The following is a 17218-nucleotide window of genomic DNA, read 5'->3' on the forward strand; positions in this document are numbered from 1 at the left end:
GTTGGAGTCAATGGTCTCAGTGGTCGCTTCCAACCTAAATGATTCTGTGATTCCATAACTCATTGTTATAACACCTCATCTATACTCCCCGAAGTCAATAAGAACCTGACTTTCTGAGCAATCACTGAACAATTGGCTTTATTTGTGCTGAATTACCACCTAGCAGTCCGTGGAATTTTTGTACACATGGGTGAATGAAAACAATTTATGTGGAGCATTATTTATTTATGGTTATTTTATTTATTTTACACGGCCTAATCCATGTCCACCCACACCTCCCGATCCACCGTGCAGGCCGCGAGCCCCCGGGGCGGGGCCGGGCCAATCAGTCAATCTGACCAATCAGCGCCGCGGCAGCGGGGCCGCGCGGAGAGACTGGCGCGGGGGGCTGTCACTCACGTGACGTCACGGCCGGGATGAGCGGGCCGGTGGAGGTATGGGCGCGTGCCTGCCGCCCGTGGGGTGTGTGGACTCCTGCCTTCCCTGGGGATGGATGTGCGGGCTCCTGCCTTCCCTGGGGATGGCACCCGTGGCAGCTGCCCCTGTCCTCTGAGGAGGCCCTGGAGCTGGGGGGGGGGGGGGGGGGGGCGGGGTAGGTGCGCTGCCGCCTCTGCCTTCCCAGGAGAGGTGTATCCATGGTGGCGGCTGTGCCGCTGGCCTTGGCTCATCCGCCGTGCCCTTGCCTGGCCCTGCCGCCCCGTCCAGGGACTGCGGAGGCCGCAGCTCGGCACGGCCGCTGAGGGAGCACCGCCCTCGGCTGTGCAGCTCTTCTGCGGTGTGCTGCCAAAGAACGCGTTCGGAACACAGCAGTGACTAAAGCTGAGCTTGTTGCTCTCTGAAGGTGCACTTGTGCTGCCCAGTCTCCGTTCATTCTGCAAAACATAAGCAGCTCTTGTGTCTGATCAGCTCCTCCAGCTGTCTGTGCTGATAGAAGGAGGCCCTGTGTCCCCCTGGAGCTTTGGCTGACCCTGTGCTGTCTCCTGTCCCTGGCGAAGGTTCAGTCCTTGCCTCTGTGCAGGCTGCTGCTTCACTCTGTGGTTAGCAGTGTGTGATTTCAAACTGTTTGCTAGGCTGTGTTAATGTGATATTCTTATAATTTAGGCAGCTAGTTAGGTCTGGAAAAGCTAGGCATGGATACATGGGGTCAGAATCATATCAGTTTATGCTTTGAAGCTTCATTTTCTAATGTAGAACATAAGGTGTAGAGTCATAAAGTGACTTGCCCATTATTGTATGGAAAATCTTTGAACCAGAGGTGCAGTTACTCATTTAGTACTCAAACAGAAGAAATAAAAACAGGCTGGCAATTTTGGTTTACTTCTTGTCTGATTTTTCTTCATAATAATGTGTAGACGTGTAGGAGTGGGAACACTTTGTTCTTGTTTTTTGTAATATTGGGTTTTGTTTCATTTCTAGGTTAAAGTGAAAATACCTTTTGGGAACAAATACCTTGATGCTATCTTTTCTGTCCCCGAGAAGAAACCAGTATATGGAGTGATTCTTACTCATGGAGCTGGAGGAGACATGAACTTCCCTCACTTAGTGTCCTTGGCAGCCTACCTTGCATCCCATGGAGTTCTGTGCCTGCGGTTTACTTGCAAAGGCCTTAATGTTGCTTACAGGACTAAGGCTTTCAAAGCAGTTGTGGTAAGGAGTGACCAAATTCTTGGACCAAAGCTTAGATCCATGGGTGTTGTCTTCCAGCTTTCTTAAATTACAGCCAGAGATTAGTCAAGCAACAGTGGGAAAATTAGAACCAATGTTTAGGTAAATGGAGCAGTGTGTGTGAACAGAAACAGCGGAAGCAGTTCTTAGGTGGGCAGCAGCTGGAACAGCTGCCACAAACATGTGGGTTTGAGTTCAAGGAGAAAGAAAAGCTTGACAAAAACCAAGGGTGTTTAATGGGAAAATTTAGAGCTTGCAAAAAGTGGAAGAATTTAGGATGCAAACGAGCTCAGTGAAGAATTTAGGACTGATTGGCTTGCATTGAGCAGGAGGCATTTTTATAGGGGAACAAAGTCCAGTTCTGAAGAAATTTTGTATTATATCATTGTGATTATATGTACACTAATTTGAAGTCAGACTTTGCTGTCTTTAATGGGCATCTCCAGTCTTTATAGAAGAAGCACGATGTTGTTAGTGCATTTATGTTAATAAGCTGCTATGTAAAGGTAATTTGGAGGCATCTGCTAGGATAGCATCTCATTAGTTATCTCCTAAAACCTGAAAAAATGTTGCTGAATTTTATCTTTTCCGTTGGACTTAACTGATCGTGTCACAAACTTAATTGCATATACATAACCTCAATGAAGGGCATTTTTGCCAACCTGCTTTGCCTTTTGATGGGCGAGTAGTGTGCATGGTGGTCTATTACTGTAACTGAGTTGATATATAGTAAACACTTATGTTTTGGTAACTTGATAGGGCATCTGATATTTTAGACTTGCTGAGAGCTAATGTGAAATTCATTATGTTTATGTTATTGCTGGAAAATGTTATGAAACCATTTGTGTGATAAGACCCGAGAGAGCACCTTGTATGTATCTGTTCTTTGTTTAATCTGCAGTGCTGGAAGACCTTCCTATTTTCTGTGTAGAAGCTACAAACAGAAGAGATCCCCAGCTTCCCAGCTGTCTTAATTCTGACTTGTAATGCTTCTCTTTCTTTTATTTCTTTAGGAATACTTAAAACTTTCTGATGATTATAAACTTTCTGGTGTTTTCCTTGCAGGTATTGTTTTTATTATCAATAATTTTCTCTATTATCTCTAATAATAGCAATCTGTAAGTGTTCCAAGTCTATCCCACTTTGGTGAGAAGTGAATGAACCCTCCTTATGATATCATAGATCATACTGCACAAGAGGAGAGAAAGAGCAATAGATTGTATTTTCCAGGTGCTTTGGGAGAAAACTTAAAATTTATAGGGCATGAATTTTCTGATTATCCATGTGTGCTTTTTAACTGCAGGTCTTGAATAATTCTGGTTACTGGTAAATGAAAAACAGTTCTCCCAAAACAGATTTTGGTAATTAAAACCTAGTAGCAGATAAAAAAAGTCAGCTATGTTATGTGAAAAGGGGAATAGTTGGGGGGGGGCGGTTAGGAATATCTTGATGAGTGGAATTCTTAGTTTTCTCTTAAGTGAAATCAAATCTGTGCTGCTGTAAGAACTAGTCATTTGTAACACCCAGTGCACTGTCAGCTCATATGCCTCCTCTTTGAGGAGATATTTTGATATTCCTGTTACTGACCAACCTCATGTTCAAGTTCAAGGTGTGCATGAAGACTTGCTGGATTTGTTTTGTGAGCTAAGTGAAATCGAGCACAGCATTTTGTTTTGAATTTGAGCAAATTGAGGCTGCATGAAAATAATGATACAGGATAATATGGCTATCCCAGATTTCCAGGCTCTGGAGTGTAGGACCTCTCTTCCCTTGTCCCCAGGATGGGCTGTTGTTTCTTACAGTATTGCAAGGGATCTCTATCCATTTATATTTTCTTTTCCCCTTCTTTTTTAAGCAGGGATGAAAATGTTACAACTGGACAAATACCTTAGCAGAAAATGTTGAAATTAGGATTAATATTTTTCATTAAGTAGAACATCCCTAGCATTTCGTGTCACTTGAAATATACTCAGTTGGATTGGTTTTGGGAGTTTACTAAACCAGAACGTAGATGAGGTAACAGCAAACAATACTTTTTTCCTTTATTTCTACATGGGAGAAAGGCCGTTCCATGGGCTCACGAGCTGCTGCCTCTGTGATACGTCAGCTGAGCCAGGGTGATGATGATGATGATGGTTTCATTCAAGGTCTTGTGTGTTTATCTTACCCATTGCATCGACCAAAGCTGCAGTCCAAGCTCCGGGATGAGGATTTATTACTGATCAGGTGTCCAGTACTGTTTGTCTCAGGATCAGCAGATGAGATGTGCGAAAAAGTAAGTACCCCTGTAAATCCTGCTATGAAAGGGCAGTCTGGAGGAGCAGCAATGAGCCTCAGTGATGCCTGTATGTCACCTGATTAACAGCCTTCCCTAAGTAGGTGTCTTCTGAGGGAAGCCTTGGGTAGAAAAACTTCATCAGACACAAGGAAGCCTGGCAGTGCTTCCTTTTGCTGCTTAAAACTTAATGGATCATGCTTGATCTTCCACTTTAGCAAGCTCATCTTTGGGTCACTGAAATAGCTCTGATTTAAATGGTTTAGATAGGAATGAACAAATTAAAAGTGGAGTGAGTTACTGCTAAATAAATGGAAGGAGTGAATTATTTGCTATTTTGTTTTAACCATTTCAATTTACAAAACCTGGGCTGTGCCACCAATTTCACATTGGTCACATTTTCATGGCCAATTCCTCTAGCAAAGCAGTTCTACCCCCAAGCCAGGCTTCTGTGGCAGAAAGTGATATTTTTGTAGAGATGAAGAGCAGGTGTACAGAGGTAGGGAAGCAGTGCTTTTCTGCCATGTTTTCTTGCAAACAGGTATCTGTTGTTCTTGAACAAGTCAGCTTGAATTTGGGGCTAGGTGCAATTGACGTTTTCCATGCTTGGTCAATTTCTAAGGAGTCATAGTGCTTTTGTGAGGACTTGTCACCAAAATAAGTCAGGCTAGTGACCAGCAGATCCTTGGAGTACCCTCCTAGTGGAGGAATCTTTGACTTTGTGAGCTGTTCAGGTTTTTAGATCTGTTTGCTGAGAAATTTCAACAGTGTCAAAGCCACTCCCTAAGGAATTACATTGCTACACTGCCTCTGTAGACAAATCTGGCTTCAATTCTATAATTTTACTGCCAGCATTACCCTCTGACAGTTAATATAGATTCCTTTGTCAGTATGGGGAGGGTGCCTGCACAGGGCTGTGACCTGTGCAGGTTCTGAAGTTCTAATTTTCTGCTATTCTCTATTTGAGTGAGGGCAAAGCTTTGAGCAGATCCCAGTATTCATTTCTTGAATAGAGAATACATCCAATTTTCCCATCAAGGTGTTTTTCAAGTGCACTCCGATCTATTTGGTTTTTAGGAGCTGCCTATTTTGCATTACACAGGCAAAGCAGGAGACATCTAGGTGTTTCAGTTTGTAGCAGCCAATTCTCTAATACTTGCCTTCTTATTTTCTCCACAGCAATTGCTAGAAGGTGTGGTGAGCAAAATGAAAGCCCCTAAAAAAATCCATTGGATTGATAAAGCAAACCATGGGATGGCGGTCAAAGGACGAACAACAAACGATGTCACGGAAGAAATAAATGCACAAGTTTTTTCTTGGCTTCGAGAGAATGTTCAGCTGCAGCACAAATAATTTGCAGTGTCTGAGCAGCATCTTCATTTATTTTTTTCCTAAATGTAGCAAATAAGGGATTTGTTCATTTATTTTTTCCTAAATGTGGCAAATAAGGGGTTTGTTATTTTTTAGAGCCATACTTTTTTAAAAACCAATCTTTCCAGAGGTCTAAGTGCAAATGTACATAAAACTTTGTATTAATTTTTAAAATATGCAAAACAATAAAGACCTTCTTGAAGGACAGAAAATATATCATGACAGCATTGTTCTCTATGTTTCTATGCAAATAACCATATTCAATACTTGGGAATGCAGAGGATTAAGTAATGCTTTTGACCAATATTTGAAGTAATATACTGGAAAAAATCAACTTGGACAGTGTACCTTTAGGAGTCTTCATTTCCTGAGTGTATAACTGATGCTGTACTCACTTGCAATTAAAACCTTCTGATTTGTAGGGTTCTGCCAGTACATCCCCTGAGGCAGGTGAGCCTGGTGTACTGCTTTGCTTTGGTGCTGTGTGCTGGCCTTCCCAGGTGCTTCCAAACCAGTGAGGCAGGGAGAGGAATCTTTGGTTGTTTACAGTGTCTGCCACCTTAGGGAGCCAGATTCTGTCTGTGTGGGGAGGAGGTAATGCAGGCACAGCTGGGCATGTGGAGCAAAGAACATGGTTCAATTTTGAGAAGTCCCCTTCAACAATGTCCTTTCTGTAGAGGACTGATCAGAGACACCCTCTGATAAATAAAAACTGATACACAAATGGTATTTAGTGATGGAGGAACTCCTAGAGCAGGAACTAGTTCTGCACCCATTGTGACAGGAGGAACTCGGGTCCCTGTCTGAGCTCTGACACTGAAGAGTGGATGAAAACACTTTGTATATACTGGCAGCTGCAGCATTTCTCATTATGGGCTGTGAGTAACCTGTTGGTATAACTAAGCTTACAGCAATAGTGGAAGTGTGGTTTCCTTCAGGTTAACTAGATTTATTATGAACCCCACAGCATTGTCTTTGAGATTCTCTCAGAAGAGGCAAAGTTATGGTCTGAAAAAAGATGCCTTTGGATGGGCAGATAGATAGACAGGCAGAGTAGAGGGGAAGGAGTACAATTCTCATCTGCCCATTTTTGTAGAACAGTTTCATGTTTGTGAAAAGACTCACTATAAACAAACATGAATAAAAAGTATCTGCATTTCCAAGGTAACTCAGGACAGGAACACATGACTGATACAAACATGTTTTTTATTTAAAAAAGAAATTATAAAAATGTGTTTGAATAAGGCTCTGCCACCACTGCATGATAAAAAGGAAATCGGGGGTGCTTTGTTTTCTTCCGTATGTCAATCATGAAATGGTAAACTTCAAAATACCCACTGATGTTATCCATGGGTATATTAATCCAGACTTTTCTTCTTTCTTTAAGAAGAAAGTCTGAATGTAGGTAAATACTGAAAAAATTATTTACTTCTGTCAGAGTTCATCTTTGGCCTGCAGTCAAAAAAGAAGAAACATTTCAGTTAACTGGAAGCCTAATTTTTCACTGTCTAGTCCTGCAAATACATCAAGAAGTGTTTCTAAGTTCGATAGGTGTTAATGGCCTGGCCTGATAACTGATACTGTGGGGCACTGAGCAGTCCTGCTCCAGTGGGGCTGAACAGGAACTGAAGACACTCAGCACTTTACATTTAACTCTGCATGTACTGTACCTTTTTTCGGTGGCAAGTGCATGGGAAAAGGTCATCATCAGGCTGCTGCACCTTCTCCATCCCATCTCTGATTTTTGGTTCACTCACTTGTAAGCTGGCATATTCCTAGTTTTAAGAAAAGGAAGGTATCATTAATTCACAAATTTTTTAGACTGTACATCTGGTTGCCAATACTGCACCAACTCAGCTGAGTGATTCTGTAAAAGCTCTGGGGCTACACAATCTAATCTGTTCCTGCAGACTCTTGTCACAGACAAGACAGGATGAGGGAACACTCAGCTGCAGACGGGAGCCCCTTCGGTGCCTCCCTGGAGTTCAGTATCTCGGTGCTAATGCACAGATATTTTCAGCTGTGGTTCACAGGGTGTGCGTCTGATGTGGAATTCTTTGATCATTGTGGGCAACATATTCTGGCAGATTAGATCAAGATTTATGGGATCCCACTGCCTCTCAAAGAGCCAGTGTAGTCTTAAGGGGTTGCATAGGATATAATTGAATACAATGTTTGCAAACCAAATGAAGATTTTAATTGCTGTTGCTTGCTTCGTAGCTTCAAGTAGCAGACTGGCCAATTTCCAGCAGCTCTGCTGCCCTAAATTCTTGCTGTGTGATTTCTATTTCTGTGCCAGTAGCTGTTAAAAATATACTGACCTGGAAAAGTTTGAAATAGTAACAAAAAATGTGGTCTCCCATGAGATTGTTTCTTGCAAATTCCTGTCCAGATTTTGCAATATTTTTTGCCTGTCAAAGAAAATGAAAGTTTGGTTTTTTTATTGCCCAGAACTGGTATTCATTTCAGGGTGCTACTGTTGGTTGTGGAGTTACAAATGATGTTGACAGTTTAGAAGAAATTAAATAAAACATTCTTTTTAAAAGTTAAGGCATTGCTCAGAAAATACTCTTTTTTTTTCCCTGAAGTTCAATTTGATTTCAAATAAAGGACAATATACATTTTTAGGTGTTATTCTTGTTTGTAGAGTTGATGAAAATAAATTTCAAGTTCCAGTATATTTTTTGCTTTGTTTTCAAGAAATTCAGTTTTTGTTCTCTTCTAGAAACATTACTATGTACTTCTAAATGCGTATTTTACCTCTTCATCATGATCTTTTGCCCACTGTAGTTTTTCTAGCAGATCACTCAGGTCACTTTTAAATGGGATGTAATGTTTCCATGGCTGTAGCTCGTTATAAAAGTGCTCATAGTAGATGGAGTCTTGCTTTAGCACCACACTGTTTCCTGCTAGTAGATAAGGCAATCTGTATGCTGCCACTGTGCCATCAATATTAATTTGATATTTATACTGGAAAGAAAAGGACCAGAAGTTATTAAAAACCACAAGATCCCAGTGGCTTGGTTAGGTTATATTCTGAGGGCACTGGTGTTACTGACTTGCCGATATTGAGACAGGTAGCACTGGCTAGGCAAGCATCAATGTCTAAGAAGCTTTTATTATCTAGATTGGAATTCATCACAGTGCAGGGTACACAGAGCTTCATCAATTAAGTTCTCCAGGAATTCTTAGGTGCCCATCCTTGGATGTGAGGGTAGATGTGCCACTTCATCCACCGATTTTCCCACTATGTTAGTTATGTTAGTAGTCCTGATCACTGAATCAGGAAAAAGAAATAAAAAGGAACTTGAAGTTACATAGATTACATAAGGCTACAGAAGCTTTAGATGTAAATCAGACATTACTATCCTGAGGATAAGAGCTACATAGCAGTTAATCCCACTGTGGAGGGATGTCTAGTCATGCTTGTTACTGGTGGTGTCCTGAGAAACTAAAAATCACTTTGTTTTCAATAATACATGCTAAGTTATTTGATAATGGGAAACAGTGAGAACTGAGTTCTATGAAAAATGATTAGTGGCTTACCTTAAAAAAATCAAAAAATGAAATGTGCTTAACGATAGGGCCATAGAGGCTTTCATCATGTTTAAAGAAAAAAAAGTTTGTAAAAGCAGCATCTATGATCTCTGGGTATTTCCTGCTGAGTTTTACAAGCTCAAGCCTCTCTTTGCGGCTGTCACGTCCTCTCCAGAAGGCTGTGGTATTCTTGTCTTCCCACGATGGGCCAGTGTTTGCTTGGACTGACATCATATCCAGGCTGACTCTGCAGAATAAAGAAGTGATTTAATAGTGAAGCCTGCTGGAAACTTTTTTATGTGCGGTTACTTAAAAGAGTTCACAGTACCCATAGGCAGAGAGCAAAGAGGAAGGCAAGTCATGAGCAAACCATGATGTGTTACTGTATCAGTCATTTGCAGCAACAGAAACAGATAATGAGTGTTAAGTTCACAGGCATGTGGCATGACAGCATCGTTCAACAACATGGCATGTGGAAACAATACCTGTCAGCTGTCATGGAAAAAAATAACTAAAAGTGGATATGGTTGCCAGAGGAGGTGATGCAAGGTAGTGTAACTTGCTTAATAAAATATATTGCATAACCTTAAAAATGTTAAGAAATTAAACATATAAATTGGGAGGGCAAGGGATAGCAAATTTAGAAAAAGTCTTGACAAAAAAAAAAAAAGGAACCTGAACTAAATGCATTGAAATGATAAACAAGTTCAAGATGGATTACAAAGATTTCTTAGAAGCAAGCTGTCTTTGTGGTGTTTCAAGACAGAACAGAGCAGTTGCCAAGGCTAGTTATGGTCAGTAATCGAAGTGGGAGATGGTAGCTCCTAGTTTGAGAATTCCCAATAGCTACATTGGGATTTGAAAGGTACACAAAAAAACAGATTCTAACAAAATCAGGAAAGAAAGACACCTGGTCAGTTGTCAACAAGTTCATGAGAGGAGAAACAAAGCAAAAAATCAAATGCCTAGCCTTGAAACACTCTTAAGTGCTGTTTTCAGTGATTTGACCATGCTTAGATAAATTTAGGTTTTTGAAATGAAACAGTGAAGTATAATGTTAATATATTGATTACAGAGTCACTGCCTACCTAGGGTGCTAGTGTCTCAATGAGTAAATGAAAACAGTTAATATATTGTTAACACACAGGTCTCTGTGGAAGATCATTCACTGGGAATTTTGTAAAAAGTTTAAGCCATTTCTTACCGTCCCATGGTCTCCAAAACTGAGTCTGTTAAGTCATATGTTGGCATGACAATGTCTTTTGACTCACTGGACCCACACCATGAGAAGATCGGGTGCAAGTTCTGTGGGGGCTTCCTTTTCTCCAGAGGCCAGTCCCCCAAATTAACAAAAAATTCTACATCTGGCATTTTCACCTAAACGGAAGCAAAGTAGGCACAAATGCAGTTTAACACAAAACAGTATTCTGCTGGCATCTTGCATTTTGAAAACAACCTCACTAGGAGGAAAAATAGCCAGGTGTCTAATATACTTAATGTACCTGCAATAAATCACTGACATTTAGAAACCTGTTCCAAGTACTGAGACCACAGACTAAAGCATACAAAATAGTATTTTTTAAAAAGAAGATTCGTACAAAGTCACATAAGGTATAGGAGCACACTTTTTAGAGGATAGTTTCCTGTTATACTTTACATGATTGGCCACACAATCTTTTTATCAGGCTAGCACTGGGACCTAGTCAGCAATTGTATAGTTCCAAGGTAAGTTGGATCACCTTGTTACTATCTGGAAAATTGATGCTGGCTGGTAAATCAGTTTTCTGTCACATCAGTAATCTGATTCACCCTGTGTCTGCAGGATGCCTAAATCCAACAGAAAAGAAGAAACAGAAATGAACAGCCATTATGGGAAGACCACATTTAGTCAGTGCTTCAGTTAATTATTAAACATAGCATCATCACTTATTTAAAGTATTTGGTAGTGTGGAACTATACCTGAAATAACTGTCACAGCGAAAAGCAAGAAAAATACTGTTGATGGCCAGGAAGCAGGACAGAGGGCATAATTTTGCTGCTTTATGAAACTGTGATGCACCCCTGTATTACGCATTATGTGTGGTTTGGGTATTTTCAAGTGAAGTAAGAAAAGGTACAAAAAAAGGCAGCTTTGTAGTTTTCCAAAGGAAGAACCAGCTGCTTTGTGAGGAAACACTGAAAATGGTAGGAAAGTTCAGTTTGGAGAGCAAAAGGCAAAACATGACATATGGCTGTGTTTTACAGAACCCTGAAGGCACATAAAAGGTCAGTGCAGCACTAATGTTATATCTCAGTTCACTCTCTTCATTTCATTTTTAAGAAATGTACATCTCCAATACATCCCCCTCAGTTGCCTCTTTCAAATCAAAAGAAATTAATAATGTGCCAAATATCAAAAACCCTTCTAAATGGTGGAAGATATTATTTTCCTTTCCAAGGGTGTTTGCTACACCCTTGAGTCTAATGCTCAGCACTAAACTTCATTCCTACAGTGCCATCTAATGGTTGTAATGGGCATAAACCCTACAAATTGTATTATCTGCACATCCTCAGTGTCAGAATCACTCAGCAGCTTAAATCTTCTTCTCCAACCAACTATGTACTGTCACTCAGTGACACTATCCTAATAAAAATTCTTATTTAGTGGTATTTAATAAGACTGAGATAGACTCTGTTTTCTGGATCTGTAAACAGTTTCTGGTTTTTGAGTTAGCAGTCCTTTTTGAGCTTTTAAGTCTAAAGTCCTTAGATGCAATTTAACTCCATTATTTCTTGTCCAACACTACTGACACCAAGAACAGTTAACTTCCATCTTCCAGAGAACAATTTTTTAGATAATTGTAGTCTACATTCATGTCTTCCCTTAGACATCATGTCCTCCTGTAGGCAGTGTTAGATGAAACAACCCCCAGTTAAATTAATATTCATTTGTACATTTAGTCATTTGTCCCATTTTCCTGTGCAATATTAGTTCAGCAATGTAAGCAATTCAGCAATCCTTAAAGCATGACACCCAAAGGCAGACAGAGAAGCATAACTCATCCCTTACTAATCCTGAGGATAGTGGAAAGATTACTTGATATTTCTTTAACATGTTATACTAACTTGTGTTCAGCTTTTTGCAGCAATGTACCTGCAGAGACAGAATTTTCTATTAGATGCTACAGGATGATTTATTTATTCTACAGAAAAAACCCCAAACCAACACACCCTGTCCTGGCTTGTCAAACTCACCTATAAAAGCCTGCTTATTCAGTTAACTTTTGTGATGCTTAATAAGATGGCATTCTAGAACATGACAGTTTCAAACAAGAAAAATCCATTACCTCTCTATAATTAATCAACGAGCAAGAATTTTTTAACAGAAATAGCCACAAATATGCTGATGTTATTTAAGCCCAGGCTTCTTTAAATTAGGACATGCAGAATAAGTGGCTGCACAGATGTACTCACTTTTCTTGTCAAAGAAAGTAGAATGGCATCCATGAAAATTCTGAACCCAACATGTTCTCCATATGTCTTTATATAAACCTGAAAATAAACAAAGGTTTTATTGGTTTTACTTTTTTAGAAATCTCATCACAGAAAAGTGATGAAAAAAAAAATTACAAGCTTTGCTTGCTTTTGCAGATGTTTGAAGTCTGTTTCATGGAAGCAGAAACTGTTGCCTATTTCTGTGATGCTCCATTCTTCTAATTTCCATATAAAACTTCACTGAAATAAGTACAGTATATACAAATCTTTGTTATGAAGAATGGCAGCTCTGATCCTCAGTGCAGCTAAAAGTGGTATTTCTTTACCTTAGAATTATGCACAATGTAATTTATTGATGCACTTCAAAATAGATGATTGTGACACCTCACAGCAGTATTGCTCAGAGAACAGGAAACTGAATTAGCATTTAGGAGACTTGGGTGTGTGCCCAGTACTCATACTGGTTGCCTGGGAAGTAATTTGCTTTCGCTGTGTTTCAGCTGAAATGTGGACAAAAAAGCACTTACAAAGTAGGACAAACTACAAAGTATTCAAGGACAGAGAAGCAAGCAAAGTCTTCTTAAAGAACGCACTACAAGAAGCTTTTACAACTGGGAACAGACAGACTGCCATCAAATTCCCATATGGACTTCAACCAGATTCCATACCTCATTGTCTTTGATGGTGTAGTGACATAAACTCTGTCTTTGTCCAAACCTCTGCGGAATTTCTTTTGCAATCTTATCTGGGTCAACAACGGGAAAATTTGCTAGGTCTCTTTGAATCTGTGGAATGGTTTGAGGGCAGTTCATCTCTTCCAGCCATGCACTGCTTTCCTCCTGAGGGCAGTCACAGTTTTCATGGTAAATAGGTCCTATTGGGAACACAATTATTATTTTATTTTTAGTAAGTCACAATATTGAGCTGTTCAGATCACAGAACAGGGTCAGGCACTGAACATTCACTGCTTAGGGCCAAAACTTCAGCAACTCTAAATGGCGTTTTCATGTTTCTGACATGTTTCAGACATTTTCAGCCATATCTGAAATTTTTTTAAACTCTAATGGAGTCATGTCAACCTACATCAGCTTCTGTGTGGGACCTCTGTATGTATTTATTAGGCAACAGTTTCACAGCATTTGCTTCCTTTTATTATTTTGAATACTATGTGTAGGACGCATATAGTGAATCCATAATTCCAATGGGATTTGATAGTCCAGAGAAGTACCAAGGTCCCAAAGAATCCTATGCTTGCAGTAGAAGACGTTCTGGGACCCACTTTGGGAGCCATGACAGGAAACCTGTGTGTAGTGATGCTTCTTACCTTTTAAAATATATGGAGACTTTGCAACATGCTTATCTCCAGTTTTGACTTCTATCCTCAGGCTTTTGTAGCTCGCATACATCCTATACCTCACGAGGAAGGAACCATCTTTCCTGTCCAATACTTGCACACCAACACGAGTAAACTGTTCTTCAGGAGCAGTGATCTTCACCTGGAATGCATTTTCACCTGGTGATGAAGTGAACCTACCCAGAGAATAAGTGGGAGCTTAATAAACAAAGGAAACATCCAACAGATTTCTTAGTATGGTCCATTCCTCGGCAACAGATTTCCAGCAACTTCTCTGAGCCATGTCAGACCTCTACAAGCACATCCTAATGTTCACTTTAACAGGTTAATAAGTCTATTATTTTACATTCAGAAACAAAATGTTTTCAGATTGCCTTATTTTCCAGGTATTATTTAAAGAAGTAAAGAACAAAGTTACACTTCTTATCATTATGGTAGCTTACATGGGGAAAAAGCCAGGGGAAAAATTATAGAGGGATGATGTAATTCAATGTGTAAATAAGATATTTTGTATAATTTACCCTATATCAAACATAGAAAAACCTCCATAAAACCAAATAAAATAATCTGAATAATCATGAAGTTATCACATATCATTGATGTATTAACAAAGTTGTTGCAGTCAAAATGCTGTCAACTTCTGCCCACCTTTCTTCCAGGTGGTGACCAGGCTCTTGGGCTGTAACTCCTCAGATCAGCTACTCCCATCACCTTTCCTAAAACTCATCCAGACATACTCTAGAGCTCCCAGTTCAATTAAATGCAAGAAGTATTTACTGCCTAAATTAAGCTGAATTGCCAGCTTTCATACTCACACAAGCCATGGTGCACCTAATCTGGATGACCTTGATGGAGCATTTTGAGCTCCTATCTAGGTTATATGACCAATTTTCCTAAATAAATGGAAAACAGTGAGTATCCTCTGAAAATTACAGAGTTGTTAAGGTTGGAAAGGACCACCAGAGATCATCTAGTCTAATCCCCTGACCAAAGGAGGGTCACCTGCAGCAGGTGACACAGGAAAGTATCCAGGGGAGTTTGCAATGTCTCCAGAGAGGGAGACTCCACAGCCTGCCTGGGCTGCCTGTTCCAGTGCTCTGCCACCCTGGGGGAAAGTTTTTCCTCATGGTGAGGTGAAATTTCCTGTATTTTAGTTTACAGCCATCGCTGCTCATCCTATTTAATTCCTACGAAGTTTACCTATGGAGAAATTCCTAAATGATTCCACTGATCTTATGCCTCGGCACGTAGGAGAAATACTAATGCTTCCAACAGTGGAAACAAGCAGGATGCCTGAGCCTAACGAATTAAATGTATTAGTCACTGCTAAAGTTTTGACAAAGGAGAATAAATCATGAATTTTTCCACTGACTAACACGTAGGCTTTGCTGCTGAATGTTTTCATCCTCTTATCTCATCCCCTCGCGCCGTTATTTGATACTCCTCGGAAAGATTAATTAGCTCTTGCCAAGCGATATGCAGAAATAGTCACGTAGAGAGTTTTGAGGCTGCCCTTTCTACGAGCAAATCGCAAGCCTGCCGGTTTGACCCTGCCCAGAATGTCCCCGAAAAGCCGCCGCCGCCGCCCTCACCTCCTGCCTCGGGCGTCCACGGCCTGCACATAGAAGTACCGCGCGGGGAGCGCGGCCGCGGCGCGCAGCCCGGGCCCCCACACGGCGCTGCGCTCGGCGCTCGGCCGCCCGTCCCCGCCCGCGGCCGCCGCCGCCGCGGCTCCCAGGGCGAGGCACAGCGGCCACAGCGCACGCATCGGCAGCGCTGCCCCCGACGGACGAACACCGCCGGCACCGCCTCCTGCCCTCGGCCCGCCGCCGGGCAGTCCCGCCCCCGGCGCGGCTCCATGGGGCGGGGCCGCGGCATCGCGGGGCGGTGCTGCCGGGAGGCGCCGGCCGGTCGGGAGGCGCCGGGTGAGCCACCGGGAATTGCTGGGACCCAGCGCATGGAAGGCAATGGGGACAGCTGGCCCTTGCCCGAGGCCCTGAGGTACGCATCCGGATGTCTCCGAGTCGCTGTTTAACCCGTGCCGTGAGCCGAAGTTCTTCCCCCCGCCTCCCAGCCTGCCTTCACTCCGTTCTCAAACATTAGGGTGGGAACTGGAGTTCACAATGAGGAAAATGTGTTTTCAAAATCCTCCCCAGAGCAGCTGAAGGATGGGAAGGTGGCAAAGCCCTGGGACGGGCTGCCCATGGAGGCCGTGGAGTCTTCCTCTAGGAGACATTCCAAACCCACAGTGTTCCCATGCCACCTGCTCCAGGTGACCCTGCCTTGGCCGGGGGGTTGGATTAGAGGATCTTTCGAGGTCCCTTCCTCCCCTCACAGTTTTGTGCTGCTGTGATGTGTAGCTGCCGGTAGTGCAGGTCTGGGATTGTCTGGAGCAGAGGTGAGGGGGCATCTCACCCGCTGCCACCAGGGCAGTGCGGGCCCTTGGTGATTCCATGGCCCTTTGTCTGTCAAACAATCCAGCCTCCAAGTGCAGAGAGCTAGTCCCAAACACTGATGCTGTTCTTAACGACCTACAGAGTCATTTAGATTGGAAAAATCCTCTAAGCTACTTTCAACTCGGCTCCTTATTCCTTCTCTCTTGTTAAGACAAACAGTACAAGAAATTGAAAGTCATCAGCAAGGACCCATGAATTTCAGAGATTTTTTATTTTACATTTTGAAATACTGCAAATATGCTTAGCGAAAAGCACACAAAAATCATTTGTTTGGAGAAAAATTGCAAGCTGAGAAATGACAACTTGGGTCGATGAAGAGAATCTTTTCTAACTAACAACCTCATTACAAAATTCCTTAAATATGACCAAGCTCCAGCTTTTAAAGACATAGTTTTTGCCCTGTTATGTTCTCATTGACATGAGTTTTCAGGACATTCAGCAGTTACAAGACTTGCAATTTCCAGTCCAAAAATTCACACATTTTTCTGCATACTATTGTATATCCCTGACCCTTTAGCTCCTCTCCTTTTCTCATCTTTACTCTCCTGATGTGTTTTACAGGCAGAAATCACACTCCTCAGCTTACATTTTGTTGGATGAGAGAAGCCAGTCTCCTCTAGTGGAAGAGAACTTTAAATATGTTTTTATTTAAAAAGAAGTTTGATAGCTGTAGAATTCACAGATCATCCTTCCTCCTCTCAGCATGATGGCACTGACATGTTAAAAAAAGCACAGCAGTGATGAAGTAAAGGTGACACACTTCCATCCTCCTGATGTTCTCTCCTCCAGCTTTTTTCCCCCCACATAAGTGCAGCTCAGGGAATCAGTTCAGAGATTTGGCACTATTTGTCAGCACCCAAACAAGTTATAAGATAAATCACATAACCTAATTTTAGTCTTGGCTGGCAAAGCCAACATCGCTGCTATCCTAATGCCTATAATTTGGCTCAGATAAAAACGCTTTGGAGGCAGAATTATTTAATTATATCAAAGGCTGTTGGCCGATTAAGGCTCAACAGGCTTCCAGCTGGCAGAGGCATAAGGGATGCTCTCCATTACAAGGGGCAAGTTGCGTCAGGATGAAGC

The 17218-nt window shown here is 41.6% G+C and overlaps 2 protein-coding genes across 2 annotated transcripts; one reads left to right on the forward strand and one right to left on the reverse strand.

Moving 5' to 3' along the window:
* The first annotated feature begins 371 nt into the window (after positions 1-371).
* Positions 372-5525, forward strand: TEX30 (testis expressed 30). Its single transcript, XM_014873393.2, has 5 exons — positions 372-434; positions 1417-1647; positions 2679-2730; positions 3729-3940; positions 5120-5525. Exons 1-5 carry the CDS (start codon positions 417-419, stop codon positions 5291-5293), a joined length of 687 nt encoding a protein of 228 aa, XP_014728879.2. The 5' UTR covers positions 372-416; the 3' UTR covers positions 5294-5525.
* Positions 5526-6500: 975 nt separating this feature from the next.
* On the reverse strand, positions 6501-15495 carry POGLUT2 (protein O-glucosyltransferase 2). Its single transcript, XM_014873345.2, has 10 exons — positions 15269-15495; positions 13647-13852; positions 12991-13196; positions 12302-12379; positions 10053-10225; positions 8858-9095; positions 8072-8281; positions 7633-7722; positions 6982-7086; positions 6501-6763 (listed from the first exon to the last, which is right to left on the reverse strand). Exons 1-10 carry the CDS (start codon positions 15442-15444, stop codon positions 6746-6748), a joined length of 1500 nt encoding a protein of 499 aa, XP_014728831.2. The 5' UTR covers positions 15445-15495; the 3' UTR covers positions 6501-6745.
* Between the last annotated feature and the right edge of the window lie 1723 nt (positions 15496-17218).

The sequence above is a fragment of the Sturnus vulgaris genome, chromosome 2, assembly GCF_052056855.1.
Source record: "Sturnus vulgaris isolate bStuVul1 chromosome 2, bStuVul1.hap1, whole genome shotgun sequence".
Lineage (NCBI taxonomy): Eukaryota > Metazoa > Chordata > Aves > Passeriformes > Sturnidae > Sturnus > Sturnus vulgaris.

Coding starts and splice junctions, on each gene's coding strand:
- TEX30 (XM_014873393.2), top strand. Junction 1,648..2,678: donor AGGCTTTCAAAGCAGTTGTG/GTAAGGAGTGAC, acceptor TTATTTCTTTAG/GAATACTTAAAACTTTCTGA. Junction 2,731..3,728: donor TTCTGGTGTTTTCCTTGCAG/GTATTGTTTTTA, acceptor CATGGGAGAAAG/GCCGTTCCATGGGCTCACGA.
- POGLUT2 (XM_014873345.2), bottom strand. CDS start 15,444: ATGCGTGCGCTGTGGCCGCTGTGCCTCGCCCTGGGAGCCGCGGCGGCG. Junction 13,853..15,268: donor GTGGACGCCCGAGGCAGGAG/GTGAGGGCGGCG, acceptor TTCTCTGGGTAG/GTTCACTTCATCACCAGGTG. Junction 10,226..12,301: donor TACTTTCTTTGACAAGAAAA/GTGAGTACATCT, acceptor GCTTCCGTTTAG/GTGAAAATGCCAGATGTAGA.